The 27,271-nt window shown below is 45.5% G+C and overlaps 1 protein-coding gene across 2 annotated transcripts in view; it reads left to right on the forward strand.

Annotated features, from left to right (window-relative positions):
- gabrb2b (gamma-aminobutyric acid type A receptor subunit beta2b) overlaps positions 1–27,271 on the forward strand; it is a 63,774-nt gene that overhangs the window by 2,424 nt on the left and 34,079 nt on the right. For both annotated transcript variants that reach the window (XM_035527384.2, XM_035527383.2), the window contains exon 4: positions 26,492–26,712. In XM_035527384.2, the coding sequence (XP_035383277.1) occupies positions 26,492–26,712 (221 nt within the window). The remainder of the gene's footprint in view (positions 1–26,491; positions 26,713–27,271) is intronic.

Here is a 27,271-nt window from a genome sequence, read left to right on the forward strand (position 1 = left end):
TAGGCTCTGTGTCCAGACTTTCTCTGATTTGCTTTCTTCTGTGGAGTCTTCTGCGCTAAATGTTTCCTTCATATTGGAAAGTGAGTTGAAACGATGATCTAAGTGAAGTCGTTTCAGCTCAGTGCTGATGGTACTGGACTAGTAATTGGAAGGTTGCTGGTTTAAGTCCCACCACTGCTTGGTTGCCACTGTTGGGCCCCTGAGCAAGATCCTTAACCTTCATTTACTTGAGTTGTGTCAGTCACAGTTGTAAGTTGCTTGGATAAATGTGTCAGCTAAATGTAAGTGCTTGTAATAAATGTTAAGGATGTTTCTTGTTGCTGTAAAGTATTCAGAGCAGGTTGGGGCTTTGATGTCTGTCTCTTCAGGCTTCCCAGTCTGGGGTGGAGGGCTGTATCTTTAAGTGCATCTGAGTAGGTTTGGATTAATGCCACGTAATCTGGTTTTAAACAGACAACAGCAAGATTACCTGGATAAAAGCACACACACACAAGCATACACTCACACATGAACACACAGACACACACACACACACACACACACACACAAATATACACACGCGAGCACAAACACACACACGTTCTAATGAAACCTCAGTGGTTTCTGGGGATCAAGGATACGAGGCCCGTAGCACACACTAGCATTTTCGCTGATTTAGCTCAAAGGAAATATTACATTTCAGAATGAACTGGGTGTGCTAGATGAAGTGTAGGTGTGTTAGATGAAGTGTAGGTGTGTTAGATGACGTGTAGGTGTGCTAGAGGAAGGCTATGTGTGTTAGAGGAAGTGTAGGTGTGTTAGAGGAAGTGTAGGTGTGTTAGAGGAAGGCTATGTGTGTTAGAGGAAGTGTAGGTGTGTTAGAGGAAGGCTATGTGTGTTAGAGGAAGCATCGGTGTGCTAGAGGAAGGCTATGTGTGTTAGTGTTAGAGGAAGGCTATGTGTGTTAGAGGAATCGTAGGTGTGTTAGAGGAAGTGTAGGTGTGTTAGAGGAAGTGTAGATGTGTTAGAGGAAGGCTATGTGTGTTAGAGGAAGTGTAGGTGTGTTAGAAGAAGGCTATGTGTGTTAGAGGAAGTGTAGGTGTGTTAGAGGAAGGCTATGTGTGTTAGTGTTAGAGGAAGGCTATGTGTGTTAGAGGAAGTGTAGGAGTGTTAGAGGAAGGCTATGTGTGTTAGAGGAAGTGTAGGTGTGTTAGAGGAATCGTAGGTGTGTTAGAGGAATCGTAGGTGTGTTAGAGGAAGTGTAGGTGTGTTAGAGGAATCGTAGGTGTGTTAGAGGAATCGTAGGTGTGTTAGAGGAAGTGTAGGTGTGTTAGAGGAATCGTAGGTGTGTTAGAGGAAGTGTAGGTGTGTTAGAGGAAGTGTAGGTGTGTTAGAGGAATCGTAGGTGTGTTAGAGGAAGTGTAGGTGTGTTAGAGGAATCGTAGGTGTGTTAGAGGAAGTGTAGGTGTGTTAGAGGAATCATAGGTGTGTTAGAGGAAGTGTAGGTGTGTTAGAGGAAGTGTAGGTGTGTTAGAGGAATCGTAGGTGTGTTAGAGGAAGTGTAGGTGTGTTAGAGGAATCGTAGGTATGTTAGAGGAATCGTAGGTGTGTTAGAGGAAGTGTAGGTGTGTTAGAGGAATCGTAGGTGTGTTAGAGGAAGTGTAGGTGTGTTAGAGGAATCGTAGGTGTGTTAGAGGAAGTGTAGGTGTGTTAGAGGAATCGTAGGTGTGTTAGAGGAAGTGTAGGTGTGTTAGAGGAATCGTAGGTGTGTTAGAGGAAGTGTAGGTAGGACCCAGTGCCACGCAGGCCTCTGGTAGGGCCACCGTGATTGTAGGAGGCCTGGATAGCACCAGGAGCAAAAGTCAAATAGGATTAGGGGCAGCTGGTCAGAGTGGTCGTGACTCTTGTGAGGACCAGCCAGGGTGGTATGTGGAAGGTCATATTCCATGCATCGCTTTGGAGTGAGGATGAATACCCCAGACTGGGCAGGTTTGAAATCCCCTCTTACCCCACACTGGGCAGATTTGCACTCCCCTCTTACCCCACACTGGGCAGGTTTGAAATCCCCTCTTACCCCACACTGGGCAGGTTTGAAATCCCCTCTTACCCCACACTGGGCATGTTTGAAATCCCCTCTTACCCCACATTGGGCAGATTTGCACTCCCCTCTTACCCCAGACTGGGCAGGTTTGAAATCCCCTCTTACCCCACACTGGGCGGGTTCGAAATCCCCTCTTACTCCACACTGGGCAGGTTTGAAATCCCCTCTTACCCCACACTGGGCAGGTTTGAACAGTTTTTCAGTTTTTACCAACTGAAATATGGACCTTTGTGTCACAGAGTGAAAGGGAAGGATTGCAACCCACATGCTGTTGGACCAGATCGCTCACACGTGGCTGCTGGATTTAGGGAAGATCGCAAGGCAGAAGCCGCTTTCTTTGTGAGGGACCTCTTATGAGAGGGGAAGGCGTCATAAGTATACCTTCTGTGAGACAAGACAGGCTTGGAAAAATCTAGAATATCAAGCACGTAGGCTCAGGGTTTGGGGGGGTTGTTTGTTGTACTACAATTTGGAATCAGTTGCACTCTACCTTAAACCAGAATTACAAAATTATTTTATAGGAATATATAAAATATATTTGAATTTACATTTACCTTTACAATTATTAATGTGATAGGTCAAGTCAGGTCATATTTATTTGTATAGCACATTTACAACACACAGTCACAAAGCAGCTTTACAAATGTTTGGGTTCCGATCGCTAATGCGCAATCCGAAGGCAGCGATGGCCAAGAAAAAACTCCCTGGGTGGGATAAAGAAAGAAATCTGGGGAGGACCAAGATAGAAGAGGGACCCTGTCCTCCATGGACCCTGCTAAAGACCAGGCCCTGCTGTAATACAGTAGGTTTAGTCTTAGTAGTCACTTCAGTCTAGATGTAGGAGTCTCAGCTACTCCTCTGTGTCTAGGGTGGGTGAGTAGATGAAGTAGGTGGATGACATGGCAGCGTCACTTCACCTGCTGGTGACAGTGGAACATTTTCTGGCATCATCTCAGATGCTTTGTCACCGATGAGTAGATCTAGTCCAGTGTTGACATCATCTCCACAGTCACATGCTAGTAAAATAGAAAGATGTAATTAGATCTGTAAAGATGAACAACAGTCCATGTTCAGTAGACGTGCAGTCCTAACAGACGGTAGACCACAGTCCTGAGAGACCAGAGGGTGACCACAGTCCTGAGAGACCAGAGGGTGACCACAGTCCTGAGGGACCAGAGGGTGACCACAGTCCTGAGGGACCAGAGGGTGACCACAGTCCTGAGGGACTAGACAGTAAACACAGTCCTAAGGGACCAGAGGGTGACCACAGTCCTGAGGGACTAGACAGTAAACACAGTCCTGAGGGACCAGAGGGTGACCACAGTCCTGAGAGACCAGAGGGTGACCACAGTCCTGAGGGACTAGACAGTGACCACAGTCCTGAGGGACCAGAGGGTGACCACAGTCCAGAGAGACCAGAGGGTGACCACAGTCCTGAGAGACCAGAGGGTGACCACAGTCCTGAGGGACCAGAGGGTGACCACAGTCCTGAGGGACCAGAGGGTGACCACAGTCCTGAGAGACCAGAGGGTGACCACAGTCCTGAGGGACCAGAGGGTGACCACAGTCCTGAGGGACTAGACAGTAAACACAGTCCTGAGGGACCAGAGGGTGACCACAGTCCTGAGAGACCAGAGGGTGACCACAGTCCTGAGGGACTAGACAGTGACCACAGTCCTGAGGGACCAGAGGGTGACCACAGTCCTGAGAGACCAGAGGGTGACCACAGTCCTGAGGGACCAGAGGGTGACCACGGTCCTGAGGGACCAGAGGGTGACCACAGTCCTGAGGGTCTCTGAGACATCACAGTCCACCACCATTATTGTCATAAACCTGGGCGAATGCATGAAGTGGCCGACGACAGCATGGACACCTTAGATTACCAGAGAACTCTGAGGCGGCTCCATGTCTTTATGTACAGGAAGCTGAGTGAATAAACAAGTCTTTAACTTGTCAGGTCCGGTCATCTTTGGTCCAGTGCAGCGCCGCATTGATATGGTGGAGATGAAGAGCAGAAGCACTCCTCTGCCTTACAGTCGTCTTTCACATGACGTTCATGACATATGAACAGGCATGTTTGTTTAAAGACTCACTGAGGTGTCTGCAGGTCTTCAGCAGTTACACTAGCAACTAGATATATTTGTTTTCTTACTTTATGTAGCCAGTCTAATGAGCGTTGAGACGTGAGCTGTGGAGCTGATTGGCTGGTCTGCTAATGCTAATGGTTGAAACAAAAAACACACTGTGGTCTATAGTGTGTAAGAATGTGGGTGTAACAGAATGGTGGTAGAATATGGTTGTGATAGTTGTCTATAACCTGTAAGAATATGGGTGTAACCTTTTCTAAGCACTGTGACTGTTGTGTGACTATTGTGTTGCTGGTCTGGAGATTATTTAGTGTCATGAGTCACTAAATTGTGTCAACTAAAGTTTTGCAGCTTTTGGTAATAGGAAAAGAGTGTAAGAGGTAGAACACAAGGCACTGTGTGGGATGCGGTTCTGATGTTGTTCTTGTTGTTGTGATAACTGATGACTGAGTCAGTAGAAATTATAAAGCGATTGTGCTGGTTTCCTGTAGGAGACCGAGAGTTACGCAGAAGCAGCTGAATAAATATACCTGAGTTTGTGACATTTGGAAATGATCGAAACCTTTACAGAAAAACTATGAGTGTTTTAAATCCCACTGTTATGAAACAGACCTGCATCTGCGTCATCTACCCTACAGTTTACTGCACCTCAGAGTGTATCGAGAGTACTGGACACGAGAGTGTACCTCACACCCGAGTGTATCAAGAGTACCACACACCAGAGTGTATCAAGGGTACTGTACACAAGAGTGTATTAAGAGTACCGCACACAAGAGTGTATTGAGAGTACACACCCAAGAGTGTACTGCACACAAGAGTGTATCTAGAGTACCGCACACAAGAGTGTATCGAAAGTACCGCACGCGAGAGCGTATCGAGAGTACCGCACACGAGAGTGTATCGAGAGTACCGCACACAAGAGGGTATCGAGAGTACCGCACACGAGAGTGTATCGAGAGTACCCGCACACGAGAGTGTATCGAGGGTGTGTTCACTACGTGGCGGTTGGCAGCTCTGCAAAGAATCAGTTTCAGGAGTCGCGGCATTGCACCTCCCCATTCTACAGTAGAGATCTCAGATTTTCACAACATCATTTTCAGTTTGACAATACTTAAAAAAGAAAAAACCATGAATTTTCCTTCTCTTTTGTCCTGCTGGCTGGTGTGGGGGTTGTATAAATGTACACCTCCATTAGCTGCCAGGCTCAGCCTGCGAGTGTTGTCGTCTGGGCTGTAAAACATGCCGTGTCGTACAGGCTGCTGGACTGGAACTTTATGTGGAGGATCACCATCTGCAGGTGTTTACTCAAAAGCCTTTTAGCAGCCATCTTTTACACACACACACACACCAGGCTGTGGGATGCCTTGAAAAATGGTATAAACCTGCCAACAAGTGGACCTTGTCACAAACACACACAAATACACACACACAGACACACACACACACACACACACACACACAGCTTAAGCATGCATTATTTAGAGTGTGCCAAGGGAGAGGGTGTGAAGGTCAGAGAGTGGCCAGTGGATGTCATGCGTTGGGACTGAGTTGCTGTTTGGATGGATGTTGTGAGTTTTATTATTTGTCACCTCCCAGCATCACAGGACCTCCTACTGCAGCAGGGTAAGCAGAGTAACGAGTGACACGAGTGAGGATACATGACGCCAAGACACGCTGTCTACTGCTGTTCTATTTCTCTTAGAGAGAGAGAGAAATACACAGAGAGGAGAGAAGCTCAAATTCCCCCTGAACACATCACATCACATCACAACACATCACATCATATCACATCACAACACATCACATCACATCACATCACATCATATCACAACACATCATATCACAACACAACACATCACATCACAACATATCACATCACATCATATCACAACACATCACATCACAACACAACACATCACATCACAACACATCACATCACAACACATCACATCACAACACATCACAACACATCACATCACAACACATCACAACACAACACAACACATCACATCACAACACATCACATCACAACACAACACATTGCATCACAACACATCACAACACATCACATCACATCACATCACATCACAACACATCACATCACAACACATCACAACACATCATATCACATCACAACACATCATATCACATCACAACACATCACATCACAACACAACACAACACAACACATCACATCACAACACATTACAACACATCATATCACATCATATCACATCACAACACATCATATCACATCACAACACATCACAACACATCACATCACAACACATCACAACACAACACAACACATCACATCACATTACAACACATCACAACACAACACATCACAACACATTACAACACATCATATCACATCATATCACATCACAACACATCACATCACAACACATCATATCACATCACAACACATCACATCACATCACAACACAACACAACACATCACATCACAACACATTACAACACATCATATCACATCACAACACATCACATCACAACACAACACAACACATCACATCACATTACAACACAGCACATCACAACACATTACAACACATCATATCACATCACATCACAACACATCACATCACATCACAACACAACACATCACATCACAACACATTACAACACATCACAACACAGCACATCACAACACAACACATTGCATCACAACACATCACATCACAACACAACACATCACAACACATCATATCACATCACAACACATCACAACACAACACATCACAACACATCATATCACATCACAACACATCATATCACATCACAACACATCACATCACATCACAACACAACACATCACATCACAACACATTGCAACACATCACAACACAACACATCACATCACATCACATCACATCACATCACACCGCAACACATCACATCACAACACATCATATCACATCACCGCGCAACACATCACAACATATCACATCACAACACAACACATCACATCACAACACATCACAACACATCACAACACATCACATCACATCACAACATCACATCACATCACATCACAACACATCACAACATATCACATCGCAACACATCACAACACATCACAACATATCACATCACAACACACCACATCACAGCACAGCACATCACATCACATCACAACACAACACAACACATCACATCACATCACAACACATCATATCACATCACAACACATCACATCACATCACACTCCCAGCTGTTTCAGAGGAACAGAAATGGAAGCAATTACTTTCAAAAGAACCTCACACGCCCTTACACACTTGTACACACCTGTACACATGCTTACACATCTGTACAGACCTGTACACACCTGCACATGTCCTTACACACCTGTACACACCTGTACACATGCTTACACACCTGTAAACACCCGCACACGCCCTTACACACCTGTGCACACCCGCACACATCCTTACACACCAGTACAGACCTGTACACACCTGTACACATCCTTACACATCTGTACACATACTTACACACCTGTACACACCTGTACACATCCTTATACACCTGTACACACCTGCACCTACATCTACAACTACATCTTCATCAACATCTACACCGACACCTGCATCTACATCCCACCTCTTTCTCAAGACTTCTGTTGTCTTTTTCCTGGGCATCTGTGCTATTTTAAATCTATTGTGTGTGTGTGTATTTTTCCAATGGTAAGGTGCTCAGTAAGACCATATTTTACCGTTTTTTAAACTTTGAAAATATGTGACTATCTCAGCCTGGGCTGGTCTGTTATTTTTTGCGGTCTGAAACAGCTGAGTCGACACATTAGTTTTCATTGCTCCCTTTATTATGCAAGAAACCTCGGATAACAGCGCTAGTATGCTAGGAGTGCTCTGGGAGGAGCTCCTCTCATCCCGAGACTAGCACATCTCAGGTATTATGGCTTGTATGTTTGCAGGTCCTACTAGCCACACGCTCAGTGGCCTTGTTCACCAGCCTGGAAACAGGAGCAACAGTCTGGACATCGCTACTGTCCTGCGGAGGCGCGTACGACTGAGCGCTGGAAGCCCTGCTCGTGATGGCTGGGTCTGCACTCTCACTGTCTCCAGTTTCATTTGAAAAGATTTGATCAAATATCCGAAATGCAGTGAACCTTCTCACTGCTTATGTACAGAGACTTTCTCTCACTTCTGGGCTCCGTTCCCTTTCCAAGGCAACGGTAGGAAAAGAAAGGGAAGAGAGCTGAAGAAAGATGTGGGGCTCCCATCGTGACTCATGCATGCGTCCATAAAAGGAAAAGAGAAACTTCCACAGGGCTCGGCGTAAAAGTACAAATAATAAATGTGTTTAATCCAGTAATGAATCATAACTCAAGGAAAATTCTCATTTGAAATCTAATTTGAAATCTAACAGGGTAAGACAACTGTAGCTTTGGCTCCACCAAAGCACTGAAGGATAATGCCATGACATAGCAGCTACTTTACGTGACAGCACTCAAAAGGTTCCGAGCATAATCCAGAACCGAAGGTTTGGCTCCCACTAAAGAGGTTAATGTTTTCTGGAGACCTTTTCTGTTAGCTGTACATAGCAGTGGCCGTTCCTCGGTTCTCACCCAGGTACTGTCTCCACTCAGGAAAGGTGCATAGCAACCAGTGTATCACCAAAACAGCAAAGTCATCTATAATTGATAGTGGGATGATTTTATTATTTCATTAGCATAATAATATCATAAGCATAATGTGGATAATGTGGTAACATATGGTCACTAGCTTTAGCTTATTATCTTATTATTAGTGCACGATAGTGTGTTTAACACATGCCCGATCAAGAACATTCCTGTTTACAGAATCCCAGTGGTTGCCTTCTTGTGTTAATACTCAGTCAGGCTGGTGCATCGTTGGTGTCACTAGTAGGGCAGTGGATAATTCCAGAGTGATGGGAATAGCTCTCCGCTCTCAGCTGCTGGTGTTAGCAGTTCTTATGTAGGCTTAAAAATCTCTCACCATTACTGCTTATACACAGTGTGACAACAGAACAATCCTTCCTTAAGGAAACATCATTACTGTGACACCTCTGCTCTCCACCAGGTAGCGCTCTTCAAGGCTATAATTGGCAACTTGATTTGTGACGGTTGGAGGCACCCGTGTGTCTACCGCACTTAAGAGAGGGGCTGTCACGGATAATTAGCAGTAAAGGCTGCTTTATTTGTGCAGTCATTGGGCAGGGAGAGATTAGTGTAGAGATAGTAACTATGTGTCCTCAACATTATCCATGTGAAATCAATCTGACAGTGAGAATTTTCTTAATTCTTGTCAGGTAAATAAATAAATAAAAATTTTAGATATATATATAATTTAAAATATAATAAAATAATAATCAACTCATTACTCATTGAACACAATGACCTTTTAGTCAGATTGCTGGTTTGAGAAGAAGGCATTATGGCAGTAGGAGAACCCACCCAGACAGACGGCGCTCCATAGAAACTCAGATGTACGCACTGATTATAGCCTCATCGAGTGCATAATGCGCAAATGAATAAAAAACACAGGCTATTAAAGCACTAACTGGGAATATATTAGACCTGTTAGTGAGGTTTCAAATGAATGTGTTGATTCCAGTCTAGACAGTAAGAGCCAGCCCAGCCCTACAGAGGTGTGTGTCCATGCAGAGTACGGAATAGCACCTGTGCTTATGTTCATTTCCTGTCGGAAAATGATAAGGTCTGCTGCGTGCATTCTTATGTCAGCTACATTACGCATTTAGTCAGCTGGTTCTGAGAAACAACAGTGACAAGGTTTAACAGAATTTACTGATGGTCACAGCTCACACTTAGTCATCTGCCAACACACAAAACGCTAGTGTCTGCTAGCAGCTAATACACTGTTATATTATAATCTGTAGTATCACCGTATCCGGCAGTTTGCTGTGAAATTACTACTATCTATTTCATCAAAGAAAATGTAATTTTCTTGAAACACCAAAAAACTGAAAAGCCAACTAAATAATAATAACAGGAAGTGAAAAAGAGAACAGTCCCATGATTAGTAACACAGGAGTAGCAGATCAGGGTCTGCTGCTGTCTCCAGACCTGTTCTTTTAACATTCCTTCAAACATTTGTGTTTATTCCCTCTCAGGGTTCTCACTTTTAAATACCATCTGACTCAGGTCCAGTGTAGCAACACAAGGTCACAGCCCATGGAGATAGCTCAGCTCTGCAGGACATCACTCTGGACAAGAGCTTCAGCTACCTGCTGGAAATGTCAATGTAAAGATAAAAGCTCTTAGTTTAATTTACAGCATTTATCTGACCCTTTTTCCAAAATGACTTACAATTATGACTGAGTACAACTTGAGCAATTGAGGGTTAAGGGTCTTGTTCAGGGGCCCAACAGTGGCAGGGCTTGAAACAGCAACCATCCGATTACAAGTCAAGTACCATAACCACTGAGACACTACTGCCCTCAGTTTCAGTGCACTGCTCTGAAATTTCAGTGTGAACTGGTCATTTTACAAAAACATTAGATTCAATTCATGTGTAAGTAACATACAGAGATTTAACAAATTGAGATTTTTTACTGACACCAGAGCAGACAGAGAAAATGCAACCTGTGCATTAGTGAAGTGTTGAATCACTGTTCACTGTTGCATCATTGTAAGTGGTGAAGGGTTATGGACCTTAAAAACACATCACCCAAAACCTCCACCAAATCTGGCCACTGTGAGGAGGTAAAACAATGAATCTAAAACGTTTCTATAAAAAATTAGAATTCCCATCCGTGCCATGTTGTCTATGGTCAGTTGACTGCATTCATTCACAACAGTACATCTATCATCACTGGATCTGCTGTCCTGAGAACAGTCCAGCCGTGTCTTTCCAAACTTGATCTGCAGTGTCTCCTCCTCTTCCTTAGTCCATCTAGGAGTTATGACTCATGAGGGCTTTAGAAATTGCAGTAGAATTGTAACAGTTGCTTCATTCAGTCAGTCACAACCTAACGACTCCTGCTGCATCACATCCAATCACTACAGTGATGTGGCAGTTGCTATGTGTTACTGTGCTTCTGTCAGGCAGTGCTGTGAGGCATGGCTGATGTCAGGGGTTGATCAGTTTACTGTTGCCTAGAGACAGGGCTGATGTTGGTAGAAGTGTTGTGAAGGTAAAAAAGAAGAATGCTACTCCTGCATTTAGGAGTGACGGTCTTCCAGTGTAGCGTGGACACAACATAACTAGCAGTGATTGCGCTGGCATGTCTTAGCAAAACTTGGGCTTTGGGGTTAAACCTGAGGTCCATAGTAAGACAAAAGAAACTGAAGTTAATCATTGTGAACACAGTAACTTATGCACATCTGTTTGTATAATGTGTGAAGTGAGGAGACGTTGACGAGGTAACACCCATGACCTGGGCTGAACCCTCCCTCTACACCTGCCTCCACAGGCTGACACCAAAATGCCAACATTTGAGTCTGCTGGGCTTTCCACAGAAAGCGTGCTCACATGTGCATGAGCACGCCTCAATAACCACGGGCCTACGGCACAGCCGTTATCCTGAGCCCCCGCACTCCTTTCTCTCTCTCTCTCTCTCTCTCTCTCTCTCTCTCTTTCTCTTTCTATCCCCTCATCCTTTCTCTCTCTATCTCTCTCTCTCTTTCTCTTTCTATCCCCTCATCCTTTCTGTCTCTCTCTATCTCTCTCTCTCTCTCTTTCTCTTTCTATCCCCTCATCCTTTCTCTCTCTATCTCTCTCTCTCTTTCTCTTTCTATCCCCTCATCCTTTCTCTCTCTCTCTCTCTCTCTTTCTCTTTCTATCCCCTCATCCTTTCTCTCTCTATCTCTCTCTCTCTCTTTCTCTTTCTATCCCCTCATCCTTTCGGTCTCTCTCTATCTCTCTCTCTCTCTCTCTCTCTTTCTCTTTCTATCCCCTCATCCTTTCTCTCTCTATCTCTCTCTCTCTCTTTCTCTTTCTATCCCCTCATCCTTTCTGTCTCTCTCTATCTCTCTCTCTCTCTCTCTTTCTCTTTCTATCCCCTCATCCTCTCTCTCTATCTCTCTCTCTCTTTCTCTTTCTATCCCCTCATCCTTTCTCTCTCTATCTCTCTCTCTCTCGCTTTCTCTTTCTATCCCCTCATCCTTTCTCTCTCTATCTCTCTCTCTCTTTCTCTTTCTATCCCCTCATCCTTTCTCTCTCTATCTCTCTCTCTCTCTCTTTCTCTTTCTATCCCCTCATCCTTTCTCTCTATCTCTCTCTCTCTTTCTCTTTCTATCCCCTCATCCTTTCTGTCTCTCTCTATCTCTCTCTCTCTCTTTCTTTCTATCCCCTCATCCTTTCTCTCTCTATCTCTCTCTCTCTTTCTCTTTCTATCCCCTCATCCTTTCTCTCTCTCTCTCTCTCTCTCTCTCTTTCTCTTTCTATCCCCTCATCCTTTCTCTCTCTATCTCTCTCTCTCTTTCTCTTTCTATCCCCTCATCCTTTCTCTCTCTATCTCTCTCTCTCTCTTTCTCTTTCTATCCCCTCATCCTTTCTCTCTCTATCTCTCTCTCTCTCGCTTTCTCTTTCTATCCCCTCATCCTTTCTCTCTCTATCTCTCTCTCTCTTTCTCTTTCTATCCCCTCATCCTTTCTCTCTCTATCTCTCTCTCTCTCTCTTTCTCTTTCTATCCCCTCATCCTTTCTCTCTCTATCTCTCTCTCTTTCTCTTTCTATCCCCTCATCCTTTCTGTCTCTCTCTATCTCTCTCTCTCTCTCTCTCTCTCTTTCTCTTTCTATCCCCTCATCCTTTCTCTCTCTATCTCTCTCTCTCTTTCTCTTTCTATCCCCTCATCCTTTCTCTCTCTATCTCTCTCTCTCTCGCTTTCTCTTTCTATCCCCTCATCCTTTCTCTCTCTATCTCTCTCTCTCTTTCTCTTTCTATCCCCTCATCCTTTCTCTCTCTATCTCTCTCTCTCTCTCTTTCTCTTTCTATCCCCTCATCCTTTCTCTCTATCTCTCTCTCTCTTTCTCTTTCTATCCCCTCATCCTTTCTGTCTCTCTCTATCTCTCTCTCTCTCTTTCTTTCTATCCCCTCATCCTTTCTCTCTCTATCTCTCTCTCTCTTTCTCTTTCTATCCCCTCATCCTTTCTCTCTCTCTCTCTCTCTCTCTCTCTCTTTCTCTTTCTATCCCCTCATCCTTTCTCTCTCTATCTCTCTCTCTCTTTCTCTTTCTATCCCCTCATCCTTTCTCTCTCTATCTCTCTCTCTCTCTTTCTCTTTCTATCCCCTCATCCTTTCTCTCTCTATCTCTCTCTCTCTCGCTTTCTCTTTCTATCCCCTCATCCTTTCTCTCTCTATCTCTCTCTCTCTTTCTCTTTCTATCCCCTCATCCTTTCTCTCTCTATCTCTCTCTCTCTCTCTTTCTCTTTCTATCCCCTCATCCTTTCTCTCTCTATCTCTCTCTCTTTCTCTTTCTATCCCCTCATCCTTTCTCTCTCTATCTCTCTCTCTCTCTCTTTCTCTTTCTATCCCCTCATCCTTTCTCTCTCTATCTCTCTCTCTCTTTCTCTTTCTATCCCCTCATCCTTTCTCTCTCTATCTCTCTCTCTCTTTCTCTTTCTATCCCCTCATCCTTTCTCTCTCTATCTCTCTCTCTCTTTCTCTTTCTATCCCCTCATCCTTTCTCTCTCTATCTCTCTCTCTCTTTCTCTTTCTATCCCCTCATCCTTTCTCTCTCTATCTCTCTCTCTCTTTCTCTTTCTATCCCCTCATCCTTTCTCTCTCTATCTCTCTCTCTCTCTCTTTCTCTTTCTATCCCCTCATCCTTTCTCTCTCTATCTCTCTCTCTCTTTCTCTTTCTATCCCCTCATCCTTTCTCTCTCTATCTCTCTCTCTCTCTCTCTTTCTCTTTCTATCCCCTCATCCTTTCTCTCTCTATCTCTCTCTCTTTCTCTTTCTATCCCCTCATCCTTTCTGTCTCTCTCTATCTCTCTCTCTCTCTCTCTTTCTCTTTCTATCCCCTCATCCTTTCTCTCTCTATCTCTCTCTCTCTTTCTCTTTCTATCCCCTCATCCTTTCTCTCTCTATCTCTCTCTCTCTCTCTTTCTCTTTCTATCCCCTCATCCTTTCTCTCTCTATCTCTCTCTCTCTTTCTCTTTCTATCCCCTCATCCTTTCTCTCTCTATCTCTCTCTCTCTCTCTCTTTCTCTTTCTATCCCCTCATCCTTTCTCTCTCTATCTCTCTCTCTCTTTCTCTTTCTATCCCCTCATCCTTTCTCTCTCTATCTCTCTCTCTCTTTCTCTTTCTATCCCCTCATCCTTTCTCTCTCTATCTCTCTCTCTCTTTCTCTTTCTCTCCCCTCATCCTTTCTCTCTCTATCTCTCTCTCTCTTTCTCTTTCTATCCCCTCATCCTTTCTCTCTCTCTCTCTCTCTCTCTCATTATCCTCTCACTTTCTTTCATCTCTCTCTCCTGTTTCTGATTTCTTGTTTACTACTCTGCCGTTTCCCCTCATCATGCTTCTCCTTTTCTTCCTGCCTCTGCCTCTTCTCTTGTTCTCATCCTCCCTCTCTCTTTCCCCATTTCAGAGACTTCTTTGATCACTAGCAGCTGAAACCACTCTTGGATTTTCAGCTGTGAAATTAAGCTTCCTTCTATTGCGTGTCCAGGATTTTTAATTAAAGATTCCAACTGCAGCCTCCTCCACTATGGAATGGCTGTCATGCTGCAGAAAACTGGACCACTTTTGACAGAAAGTTAGTGCGGAGTTGAAAAAAAGGCAACCATTAAAATGATCTGATGTCACAAGGAAAGCAGTTTTCTTGTCGTGAACTTGTTTATCATAACGTTAACATCTTTTATGATGATTGGCACATCAGACCATCCTGTGTTTTATAGAGTGTCCTAGAGGCTTGAAAGAATATGCTCTTCCCACTACACACCGCCTGTGTTGGCACAGGCGGCACAGACTCTTGATCTGGGCAAAACAGAATTCGGGGTGGGATGTCATACTGCAGTCGTCACGGTGACCTGGGCATGTCGTGAAGGAAGGTATAGCGGGTCGCCATCTGCAGTCATTCTGGCTCAGAGCCAGATGCTGAGCTGGATGCACCGGGGTAGCGACTAGAGGCTGCCAAGTCACTGGCCCTGCCCATGCCAGCGTGACATCACTGGCCCTGCCCATGCCAGCGTGACATCACTGGCTCTGCCCATGCCAGCGTGACATCACTGGCCCTGCTCATGCCAACGTGACATCACTGGCCCTGCCCATGCCAACGTGACATCACTGGCCCTGCCCATGCCAACGTGACATCACTGGCCCTGCCCATGCCAACGTGATATCACAGAAGATTCTGTATCCCATCTCTCCTTCATGTGTGTCTGGGTTGTCTTTGATGGTTCTGTGTTTGTGACTTTGTCGTCCCCAGTGCCAGAAGACAAGAACACACCTGGTGTCTGTTCAAAGTCAGCAGTGAGGGTCCATTTTGTAAACCAAATGAACTGGCTATTTACGAGACATTCTTGGGCCTCCCACAATGTAACATTGCAGTGCTGTGTGTGCAAAGCCTTGAAGAGTGCCCAACCTGCTAGACACGCTGTTCAGTGCAGAGTGATTTAGAGGTGAGAAGAATTCACCTGCAGCACGAAAGAAAAGTATCAGTATCCATGGGGAATGTTGCTAGGTTACCTCTCTGCCGAGAACCTTCATTTCACTTTTGATATTTATAGTAATGGATATAACAACAAACAGAAGAGTTCAGAGGAGTGTGGCATCCTTAAGCCAAAAGTGTGGGTGTGTGGGTGTGTGGAATAGGAAAAGTAAGACTGAACGTTGTTGTTGATGTTTGCTAGCTGCCTAACACAGAATGTGTTTGGAACAATCTATAATGTTCAGAACACTTCCACAGCACACGAGACTTGAGTCTCTGTCATGGTACAGTTTGCTACAACCCCACATCTGCCCCAGTGTGAAAGGTTAGGACTTTAACAGCAATGGACCTGAGCTCTGCTAAAGCTCCTCGAGTAACTGCTAGAAACCGGTCGTTTCTCAGATCTTTGTCTCTCACACCAGTTAAGAGGAGGCAAGCATACGATCCTCAGCTGAGCGAGATGTCCCGTGTTTGCAGAAAGGGAACTCGAGGGTGATAACAGCTGCACAGAGTCCTTCCTCCATGGTCATGTAGACAAAGCGATGGTTTAAAGACCATCACTGTGACCTGGCACCTGCACTGTGAGTTCGGGAGTTGAGAACCACAGCACCTGTGACAATGAGAGGAGGTGTATTTTCATGATTCTGGCTGTCTTAACTCATTAGAGCCTCATTTATGCGAGCAGTGCTGGTGTGGACAAGCGGCACTTCTATAGTCAAAGTGTTTTTAGGGAAAGACGTTTCTAGCTGTCAATAGTGCAAGACAGCCCATAACTCTCGGGGCTGCTGGGATGTCATCTTCCACCAAGCTCTGTCTGCTCACAGGCAGAACACACTCTATACCTAAAAGACTTGGACAGCTGTTTGACAGGTAATCTTATATTAATCTATTTTATTAAAAAAAAAAAAAAAAAGTTATAGATTGGATCTGGGCAGCTGTGACACTGGGTAATATGTCTAGCTATCTGGATGGATGGATGGATGGATGGATGGATGGATGGATGGATGGATGGATGGATGGATAGATTTTGGTTATCATTTTTGAGTATTTGGGAAGTTATTAAATCTGGTGATTCCAATTTTGATTTGACTGCATTCATTTCAGCAAATGATCAAGTGCTGATTACTGAAGTCCGCCAGTCAAATCCATTCAGGTTAAACTGAACCTGATTGGTTGCAGCAGGAGACGTGAAGACAGTCTGTCCTGCCCAGAGTCCTCGTCCATGGTGACGACACACTGTGGTGGCACAATTTCAGCATTTATCAGAGCAGAATTGAATCTCATCAGTTTCAGGGGACTTATCACGCAAAAGCACTATGTTGACTGGAATGAAATGACAGACCTGCATTTGTAAACCTGCATCGAGTCTGCGTCTTTGAGTACTTCAGATTATTTTAAATTCTTTGTTAAATAAACAAACAAAAAAAATATGTCTGACACTGTGAATAATGTTGAATAACCCACAGTTAACTTTATGCAAATAATGCAAGTGAAACATGACCAGTATTGCCTGCTTTTTACAATCCTCCAGTCGTCTGTATTTTGGATGTAAAGGGCTCTTCCACTAGCTTTCAGCACCATGGTCCAGTGTTATGGAAAAGTCACTACATTATACAAAAAGGTTATTTTGTGCTTGAGGAAGCAAGCAGCCACAGCAATTCTCAAGGAGCAGATGCTTCTCATAAAATCCCATATAATCTCATAAGAACCTATAAGAGCCCATAAGATCTCATATGATCTCATACAACCTCATAAGATTCCATACAAAACAAATGGTTCCAATCTTGAAAAAAAAGTTGTTGTATGTGCAACTAGCTGGGTTTTTTAATAACACTTCCAATATGTTAATGTGACCTTGTGTGTTTTATTTCAAGGTAAAATTTCTACTGTGATGAAATAGTAAAATGTTTTATATTACTGTATGAATATACACTCATATACTCTATGAGTCTATCATTGAGCCATTGTAGTGATGCAATCTGAACAGCTCAGCAGGAGTTTGGTTTTACTGGTGGCCATGAAAGGTCCGTTAAGGTCAACGACTGCATGTCTCACCAGAAAAACAAGTATGCATTACTAAATCATGATGAATCTGAGTGATACTGAGACAGTACTGGGTAAGATCACTGACAGGATGCACCCTGCTGCCTCTGTAGTGTATACCCATATTTCTTGGGAGGAATCATCAAACTTATTTCTGTATGTTATTTTATTTTTTAATTTCATTTTTTACTTAATTGGCTTCCCTAAATTCCCTAAATTTAATGTCCCTTTTTAAATATCCTTTAAAATGCAGTATGTGTTGCTATTGGAAAGATGTATCAGGAATCGTCAGGTACACACACACACACACACACACACAACTAACAAGAGTAGCATTGATTCCTATCTGCAGTATGTGTGAATAATTTATTTGAGAATGATTTAGTGTTTACACACACACACACACACACACACACACACACACACACACACACACAGAGGACACTGAATCGTGTTAATACGTGCAGGCTTGTGAAAGCTGCATCATTAGCGTGTGTAGGACTCATCCATGCCCTCAACACTCTCTCCATCATCAAGCTTCACACATCGTGATGGATTGCTTTTGGGGACCATCAGTACCCCTGGCAACTAGCAAACCAACCCAAATGCCCTTGTGTATGTAATGAGAGATGACAAGCTGACAGTCTGAAGGAGGTCAGTATGACCAGTATGTCACTGTGGTTCTAAGCTTGGTCATGTCCACACACACACTCCAGGTCACATGTTACTGCTGATGGTTTAACCCGACCTTGATGGATCAGGGTTTCTTCAGACAGCCCACCTTAATAGCTTGTCTCTCTGGGATTGTTCCTGAGATATAAATTGGGTTCCATTATGTTGTGGGTTGGAGGGTAGCACTAGAGGAGGCACTGCTTCACCCCCCAGCCTCCAACCCAGCAGGGGGCGGAGCTCAGGTACACAGGGATCCAGTGAGTGTCCATCGATTCATGCACACACACGCACATGCATGTTGCCACATGCCAACCTCCTGGGTGCGCCTAGCAACAGACTGCTGGGAATGGACAGCTCGAGAGAGAGAGAGCGAGAGAGAATGAGAGAGAGAGAGAGAGAGAGAGAGAGAGAGAGAGAGAGAGAGAGAGGGTGAGTGGACATTATATACATGTGTGAAGACACGGATGTTGCTCAGTGTTGTGCTACTGGGAGCCTAAAACTGGGTTTTTGGCCAGTCAGGTATAAGCAATCGTATCCCATCACATTCCTCTGGAGGAGACCACACAAAGCCCAGTGCTAAGCTTCCTCACAAAGACCAGGCTCTGCTGAAGGTTCAAGGCCTTCTCGGGAGACATCTTGGAATGTAGTCTTTAAACAGAAACAGTATGCGTCCTGTCTACTGTAGACTGCCAAAAAACGATCTCGTCATTTCCGCGCTCCTCATTCACATGGAGAAGCTTTTGTCCTGGGTGATCGGGAACTTTTCCCTGCCGCTCCCCGAGGATGCACACGCGCTCGCAGATGGCCAGATGTTATCGAGTAAATGGCTTTTAGCTTCTGAAAGTGCATCTACTACCAAAGCAGATCGGCAATCTGCTGCAGACTGGAATAATCTGGCACGATAGATACGCAGTTTTATTCAGGACGCGTTCATGTGTGCTGAATACCTGGAGAACTGGTATATAGAAGCCAAGGTGAACTGTTGTGTCACTCTCTTTCACAGGAGAAGGGCTCATGTGTATGCCTGGTGCTTTGTCAAAAATGTGTCCAAAAAAAGGAACCATTCTGGAGACCATCACTAATGAGTTCTGAGAAAACTATAATGTGAAAAGAGGCCTGAAACTGATGTTTTAACTTATGATATGATATGATATGATATGATACAATACGATGCAATATGATATGCTATTTCCATTTGTTTTAATGTCATTTGGGATTCCACTGTAATGAAGCACACTGCCATCAATTCTAAATAAGAGAATGAAAAGTTGATTGCGTACTCAGCCTGGGCATCAGTGGTGAACTTTGAACCCTAGACTAGACCCCTAGCACATATCAGCCTCACCCTTCCCAGACATGTACTGTTAGCTTCTGCTTCTTCATCTCAGGTAGTATTTAGTAACAACAACACAGCGCATTTTGACAGAAGTTACCGCTGTCACTTCCTGAAACAAGACTATGACACAGAGGAAGAAAACTTGCTCATATTTAAGTAGCACTACATCTGCTTTTTTCTTCCACTGAACAAATTCACTATAAGAAGCTGTTAAATACAAATTTCTGTGTCCAGCCTTCATAAGCGGTGTTTATGTAAAGAGTGTGTTCTGTAACACAATGGCGGCTTTACACGGTGAACTCAACCCTTTGGTTTTTTGTTTAGGTAGTAGAACTGATTTGCACACTACATGTTGCCCAGTGCACGACACCACGTTACAGCTCCGCATCCGGGCTGACAGGCTGCTCGTACGCTGTGTGCACTTCCTGCTGTGGTGTGCTGCAGCAGTGCCTCCTGGGAAGGTTTTTTTTGCTCATCACATGTCACAGAGCATGTCAGAGTGATGGAGTGATGATGTCACAGATCTGTGGCGGCTTGGTGGATTACGTGAGAGACTGCGGATAAACAGAGAGGGAATCTGGGTTAGGACACAGTGGCATACTCAAGATCTGCTTGGGTGGATTTGGACCAGAGCTAATCTCAACCTATTCATTTGGACCAGAGCTAATCTAAGTATGTGACCACTGATTCAGTGTTTGACCACTGATTCAGAGTATGTGACCACTGATTCTTTAAAGTGCCACAAACACAGGACACTGTTCTTCATTTTGTAAATGATCTTCTTCATGGGTACTCTGAGTTTTTCCTCCAGTGTAAATGCCAGTTACTCTCTAGCTTTAGTGGACAACATTTTATGTCAGTAAAATAGAGCATTGGATGACACAGGGTATCATAGGGTGACACAGGGTATCACATAGGGTACAGGGTAGCACAGGGTAACATTATAATAGACTTTACAAGAACAGAGATCAAATGATATACGCTTTAGTGAAAACGCTTTCTCATCGTCTCGAGGTGACAGGCGACGTGATGTCTCCAGTGTCTACTGAGCTGAAAGTATAAAAGCTAACAGTGCACGTTCTCAGGGCAGGAGAAGCTCTTATGTTTTAGCTCACCAGCTTGGGCAGCTGCAGGAGACCATGCCCTGGCACACGCCCTGGCACTCGTCCTGGCACACGCCCTGGTACACGCCCTGGCACTCACCCTGGCACACGCCCTGGCACACGTCCTGGCACACGCCCTGGCACTCACCCTGGCACACGCCCTGGCACTCACCCTGGCACTCACCCTGGCACACGCCCTGGCACTCGTCCTGGCACTCACCCTGGCACACGCCCTGGCACTCACCCTGGCACACGCCCTGGCACTCGTCCTGGCACACGCCCTGGCACTCACCCTGGCACACGCCCTGGTACACGCCCTGGCACTCACCCTGGTACACGCCCTGGCACTCACCCTGGTACACGCCCTGGCACACGCCCTGGCACTCACCCTGGTACATGCCCTAGCACTCGTCCTGGCACACGCCCTGGCACACGCCCTGGTACACGCCCTGGCACTCGTCCTGGCACACGCCCTGGCACTCGCCCTGGCACACGCCCTGGCACTCGTCCTGGCACACGCCCTGGTACACGCCCTGGCACACGCCCTGGCACACGCCCTGGTACACGCCCTGGCACACGCCCTGGTACACGCCCTGGCACTCGTCCTGGCACTCGTCCTGGCACACGCCCTGGCACTCGCCCTGGCACACGCCCTGGCACACGCCCTGGTACACGCCCTGGTACTCGCCCTGGTACACGCCCTGGCACACGCCCTGGTACACGCCCTGGCACACGCCCTGGTACACGCCCTGGTACACGCCCTGGTACTCGCCCTGGTACATGCCCTGGTACATGCCCTGGCTGCCCAATGCCCTGGAAGAGATTCGCTCCCTTTTCTCTTGAGAAGTGCCATGCAATATCAGAACCGTGTATGATTACAGCATCTGTATCATCACAAATCCTTTTGTTTGATCAGTTTTCTTTCTTTCTTTCTTTTACTTTGTATTTGCGCTGCTTTCTATGAGAATGTCTTTGTGCTTATGGCCTCAGACATGTGCGTTTGTGTGTAGCCTGGACCAACAGGCCACGCTGGTCAGTCTGAACACTTTTAACCCCACAAACTGTTTCACTCAAGGATGTATATCTGTAAATAACCTTATCACCAGGGTGATCTACTGCACCATGGATCCAGGTGTTTGTCAAGCAGAACTGTCCAGCCCATCCAGACATGGATCGGGTGCTGGGGGTCCTGTCCCGCCAAGCCCCCCTCTGACCCCACACTCTCTCACACCACATGCTGAGCACTCTTGCTACACACACATGCACCAGTGCACTCTTTCTTTACACACGCATAGCAGAGCACTCCCTCTTCACACACACACACACACACACACACACACAACAGAGCACTCTTTCTACACACAGCAGAGCACGCTTTCTCTACACACAATAGAGCACTCTATCTCTACACACACACACACACACACACAACAGAGTGCTCTTTCTACACACATAACAGCACACTCTCTCTCCACATATACATGACAGGGCACGACACAGTACTCTCACTCTCTCTTAACACACTCTCTCATTAGACATGCACACTTTCTACTAAATATGCATTGTTTCTCTACATATACATGGTAGCACTCTCTACATACATATAACACTCTTTCTCTACACAAATGATGGTGCACTCTATTGACAAACACAGTGGAGCATTCAAACCTACAATAGAACACCCTTTCTCTTTATACACACCTTATGGAGCACTCTCTCTCTTCACATACAAGTGATGGAGCACTCTCTCTCTCTACACACACACACACACACACACACACACACAATAACACACATACACACACACACACACACACACTGGAGTACTCTCTCTACACACACACACCAGAGCTCTCAAGCTCTCTCTCTACATACACACTCTGGAGGACTCTCTCTTCTCACACACACTGGAGCACTCTGTCTACACACACACACACACACACACACACACACACACACACAAGAGCTCTCGCTCTCTACACACACATATATACACTGAAGCACTCTCTCTTTTGACACACACTGGAGCTCTCTCTCTACACACACACACACACACCAGAGCTCTCTCTCTACCCACATACACACACACACACAGGCACACACACACACACACATCGGAGCTGTGTAATGTTTTTGTTTAGCCTCAAGCATGCTACATGCCATGATGATCATTAGCACAGAACATTGGAGAATATTTGACAGCCTCCTCCACACGGCAGAGGCAGAGGCAGAGGCAGAGGCAGAGGCGGAGGCAGAGGCAGAGGCAGAGGCAGGTGGAACACACAGCTACTCCTGCAGTTTCTGCAGCTTTTGTCCTGACCAAGAGGCAGGAGTGGACACGCCTCTAACAGGTCACGTGGAGCGCTGTAAATGGTAGCATGCATCCCAGGAAGCAAACCCAGCCAATAACCTCGCTTTCCCGTAAGAGTGAGGAAGTCTACTGGCAGGTGAAAGGATCTGGTTGATTCCTGCGGCTCCTTTCTTAGACCTTCTGAGTTGGTCCCTTATCTGTGTGTGTCCTTCTCTTCAGGAATGCAGGGATGACGAGATCTAGAAGAGACAGAGGCCTGCGGGTTGATATCCAGAAGCTTTGCACTATGTGGGTTTTGATTATACTTTGCGTGTGTGTGTGTGTGTGTGTGTGTGTGTGTGTGTGTGTGTGTGTGTGTGCGTGTGTGTGTGCGCGTGCGTGTGCGTGTGCGTGTGTGCGTGTGCGTGTGTGCGTGTGTGTGTGTGTGCGTGTGCGCGTATGTGTGTGCGTGTGTGTGTGTGTGTGTGTGTGTGTGTGTGTTATGAATCCTTGGTAGCTTCTGAGTTAAACAAGCTGCCCTTATTAACACACCCTTCTTACAGTGTTATTATATTTAATATGACTCCCTACAGCTGATTCAATTGAGAAGGCATTTGAATGGATGCCGTTCAGATACTGCATTTAAGCTGGAGACAGACAGACAGACAGACAGACAGACAGACCATCAGACCCCCGACTTGCTGTGAAGTCTTTAGTCTCATATTTTAGTGAAGGCACAGTGTCGTTCACTGCGGAGCACCTTACACGCTGCACACATCTGCCCTGCTACACAGTGGTGCCACGTGCGTGAGATCAGCAGCAGAACAGCACACGGTGTGTTACATAACAGAGACTACGGTGAGTGGGGGCTGGAAACACGTCACACACACAGGCCACGGTTCATATCTCTACACACACTCACTCATAACATGCACACACACACACACACACACATACACACACACACACACACATACACAGAGAGAGAGATATACACACACACACACACACACACACACACACACACTTACACATGCACACGCACACACACATACACACACATACACACTTACACATGTACACACACACACACATACACACACACTTACACATGCACAAGCACACACACACACACACACACGCACACACACACATACACACACTTACACATGTACACACACACACACACGCACACACACATACACATACACATGCACACACACACACACACACACACACACCTTTGTGTCTCTAAACATAGACAGCTTATCATCACAAATCCTTTTGTTTGATCAGTTTTCTTTCTTTCTTTCTTTTACTTTGTATTTACGCTGCTTTCTATGAGAATGTCTTTGTGCTTATGGCCTCAGACATGTGCATTTGTGTGTAGCCTGGACCAACAGGCCACGCTGGTCAGTCTGAACACTTTTAACCCCACAAACTGTTTCACTCAAGGATGTATATCTGAAAATAACCTTATCACCAGGGTGATCTACTGCACCATGGATCCAGGACTACTGCAGCAGTCATGACCTTTCAAAGGATCTCCTCTGGATATTTTAAAAGCATTATATTGTCACATTCATGTCATGCTCACAGGAGATATAAAAATATTTTTCATCGTTGTAACTGGTGGGCTAGCTCAGCCCCAGATATAGGATTTGCATGGATTGCCTTGTTTTTTATGTCATCAGATGTGACATAAATAAAATTAATGGCACTAATTAATTACTTAATTAATGTTGGGCTACTCAGTAGCTATTTCATAATACAAACTGACATATTTCTTTTTAATTCTTGTTTAACATGTGTTAGATTTAAAGCAATAGGGTCTAATTACGTAATAGGGTTTGAGGCAACTGTAGTTTTGTAACAGCCCGAGTGCCACAGGGTGCGGAGCAGGACGCACAGACTCCCTCAACAGAGATGTTTATTAGCATACAACGGTGGGCTGCACCACATGACCAGTGGCAAGGGGTGCGTTGCTTGACAGTACCCCCTCCCAAGGGGCATGGCTTCCAACGCATCCAAATCCTGGTCAGTGAACCCCAGGCCGCTGTGTACACATACACAGACCCAGCACGGCAATGCCTGGCGCCCACCCAATACAAGGTGGGCTCAGAACTGCCAACAAGTGTGGTCTCTACATATGAGGGGGAAAGACATACTTCTCACAGGGCAGTCCACTGCTCTGCTGGCACGGCCATGGCTTGCAGCATCCTCGGAGGGACCCAGCCTGCACATATAACATGGCACCCACAAGCACAACAAACACACAACAAGCCAACACACCTGTAGACACATACAAAAAGGCACCTTGACACAGCACCCATTGTGACTATGGTCCTCCTATCGCCAGCTGCCAAAGAAGAGCCCCAGAGGCAGTACATCTCCTGGGCTTTGGGTGGACCCATCCAGTACTCCTGGCCTTTCCACAGAAGATGGGGAACACAGGCTATATCCTCGGTAGACAGGGACCCAGCCGGCTCAACCAAACCACCTAAGCTGCAGAGGCTGTGGAGTCCCTCGGCTCTCCCTGGCTCAGTAGCACTAGGCCCCCCCTAAGAAATTCCAGGGGGTGTTCCCTTCCTCCTCTGGTGTGGCTGCAAACACCGGTCGTGGTCCTCTCCCCAATATCCAGGGATGCAGGCAGCAGCTTGGGATGTCCCTAGGCACATTTGCGTTGGAGTTGACGTCCTGTGGTGGTTGGTCATTCTGCCCGAGTGCTGCAGGGTGCAGAGCAGGACACACAGACTTCCTTGACAGAGACGGATGTTTATTAACAGACAACGCAGACAACAGTGGAACTCACATAGAACATAAATGGTATACATGAATACACATATAACTCTTAAACAACGTGAATATAAACAAAGGCTACACGAACAATGACCAAGGATGATGCACACACCAACGGGGGTTTAAATACACACAGACACACAACACTAAACCGTGTGCAGGTGTGTGCTATCAAGGAGGGCATGGTTACAAATGAGAAAATGTCAATCCCACTGCACACGACGGGCCGCGCCATGTAACCAGTGGCAAGGGGAGTGTTCCGTGACAAGTTTCACGTGATTGTGACCAAAAATGAAACTTTTTTGATTTTTACCAACTTTACCAAAACATATTTAAAAGGCATACTGTGTGTCTTGTGGTTGTTCAAAAAGCAAAATTCATAAATTCACACAGATGGAAAGAATGTGGGATTAAGAGTGTGAACCCTGGTGATGTGACGTTATCTGTCTGGTTTTCCATTCCAGGACTACACACTGACCATGTACTTCCAGCAAGCGTGGCGGGACAAGAGACTCTCATATTCCGAAATCCCGCTGAATCTGACACTGGATAATCGCGTGGCTGATCAGCTGTGGGTCCCAGACACGTACTTCCTGAATGACAAGAAATCATTTGTGCATGGAGTGACGGTTAAGAACAGGATGATCCGGCTCCATCCAGACGGCACCGTTCTGTATGGACTCAGGTACACGCTTTATTAAACAGTTAAAGGGCTTTAGTCAGGGTAGGATGTTCTGTTGGGGGTGGGACTCTGTTCTGTTGGGGGTGGAGCTCTGTTCTATTGGGGTGGGGCTGTGTTTTGTGGGGGTGGGGCTCTGGTCTGTTGTGGGTGGAGCTCTGTTCTGTTGTAGGTGGGAGAAGCACTTAACAGAGTGAGTGTGGACACTTCTATTAACAATTGGATATCCCAGCTGGTACTGGACATGCCCTGGATGTAATTTCCTGTGGACCCCCTACCCTCTTAGAAACAGTACAGGAAAGAGCCCTGGTTTCCCTCGGTACCTTTCTTACATGTATCATATATATTCTTCTATTTGAGTTAGTAAAACAACTGAAATGACACAGGAAGATTTACACAATGATAACACAAAAACACTTACAAACTAAGGCAAAATAAGTGTTTTCAGGCTTACAAACTAATGCAAAATAAGTGTTTTCAGGCTTCGTACAATATTCTTATTTGTTGTTTACACACACACAATTTTACACACACACAATCATCAGTTGATTGTTACAACAGCTCG

Source organism: Electrophorus electricus, chromosome 8, assembly GCF_041902795.1.
Source record: "Electrophorus electricus isolate QZ-2024a chromosome 8, ASM4190279v1, whole genome shotgun sequence".
NCBI classification, from domain to species: domain Eukaryota; kingdom Metazoa; phylum Chordata; class Actinopteri; order Gymnotiformes; family Gymnotidae; genus Electrophorus; species Electrophorus electricus.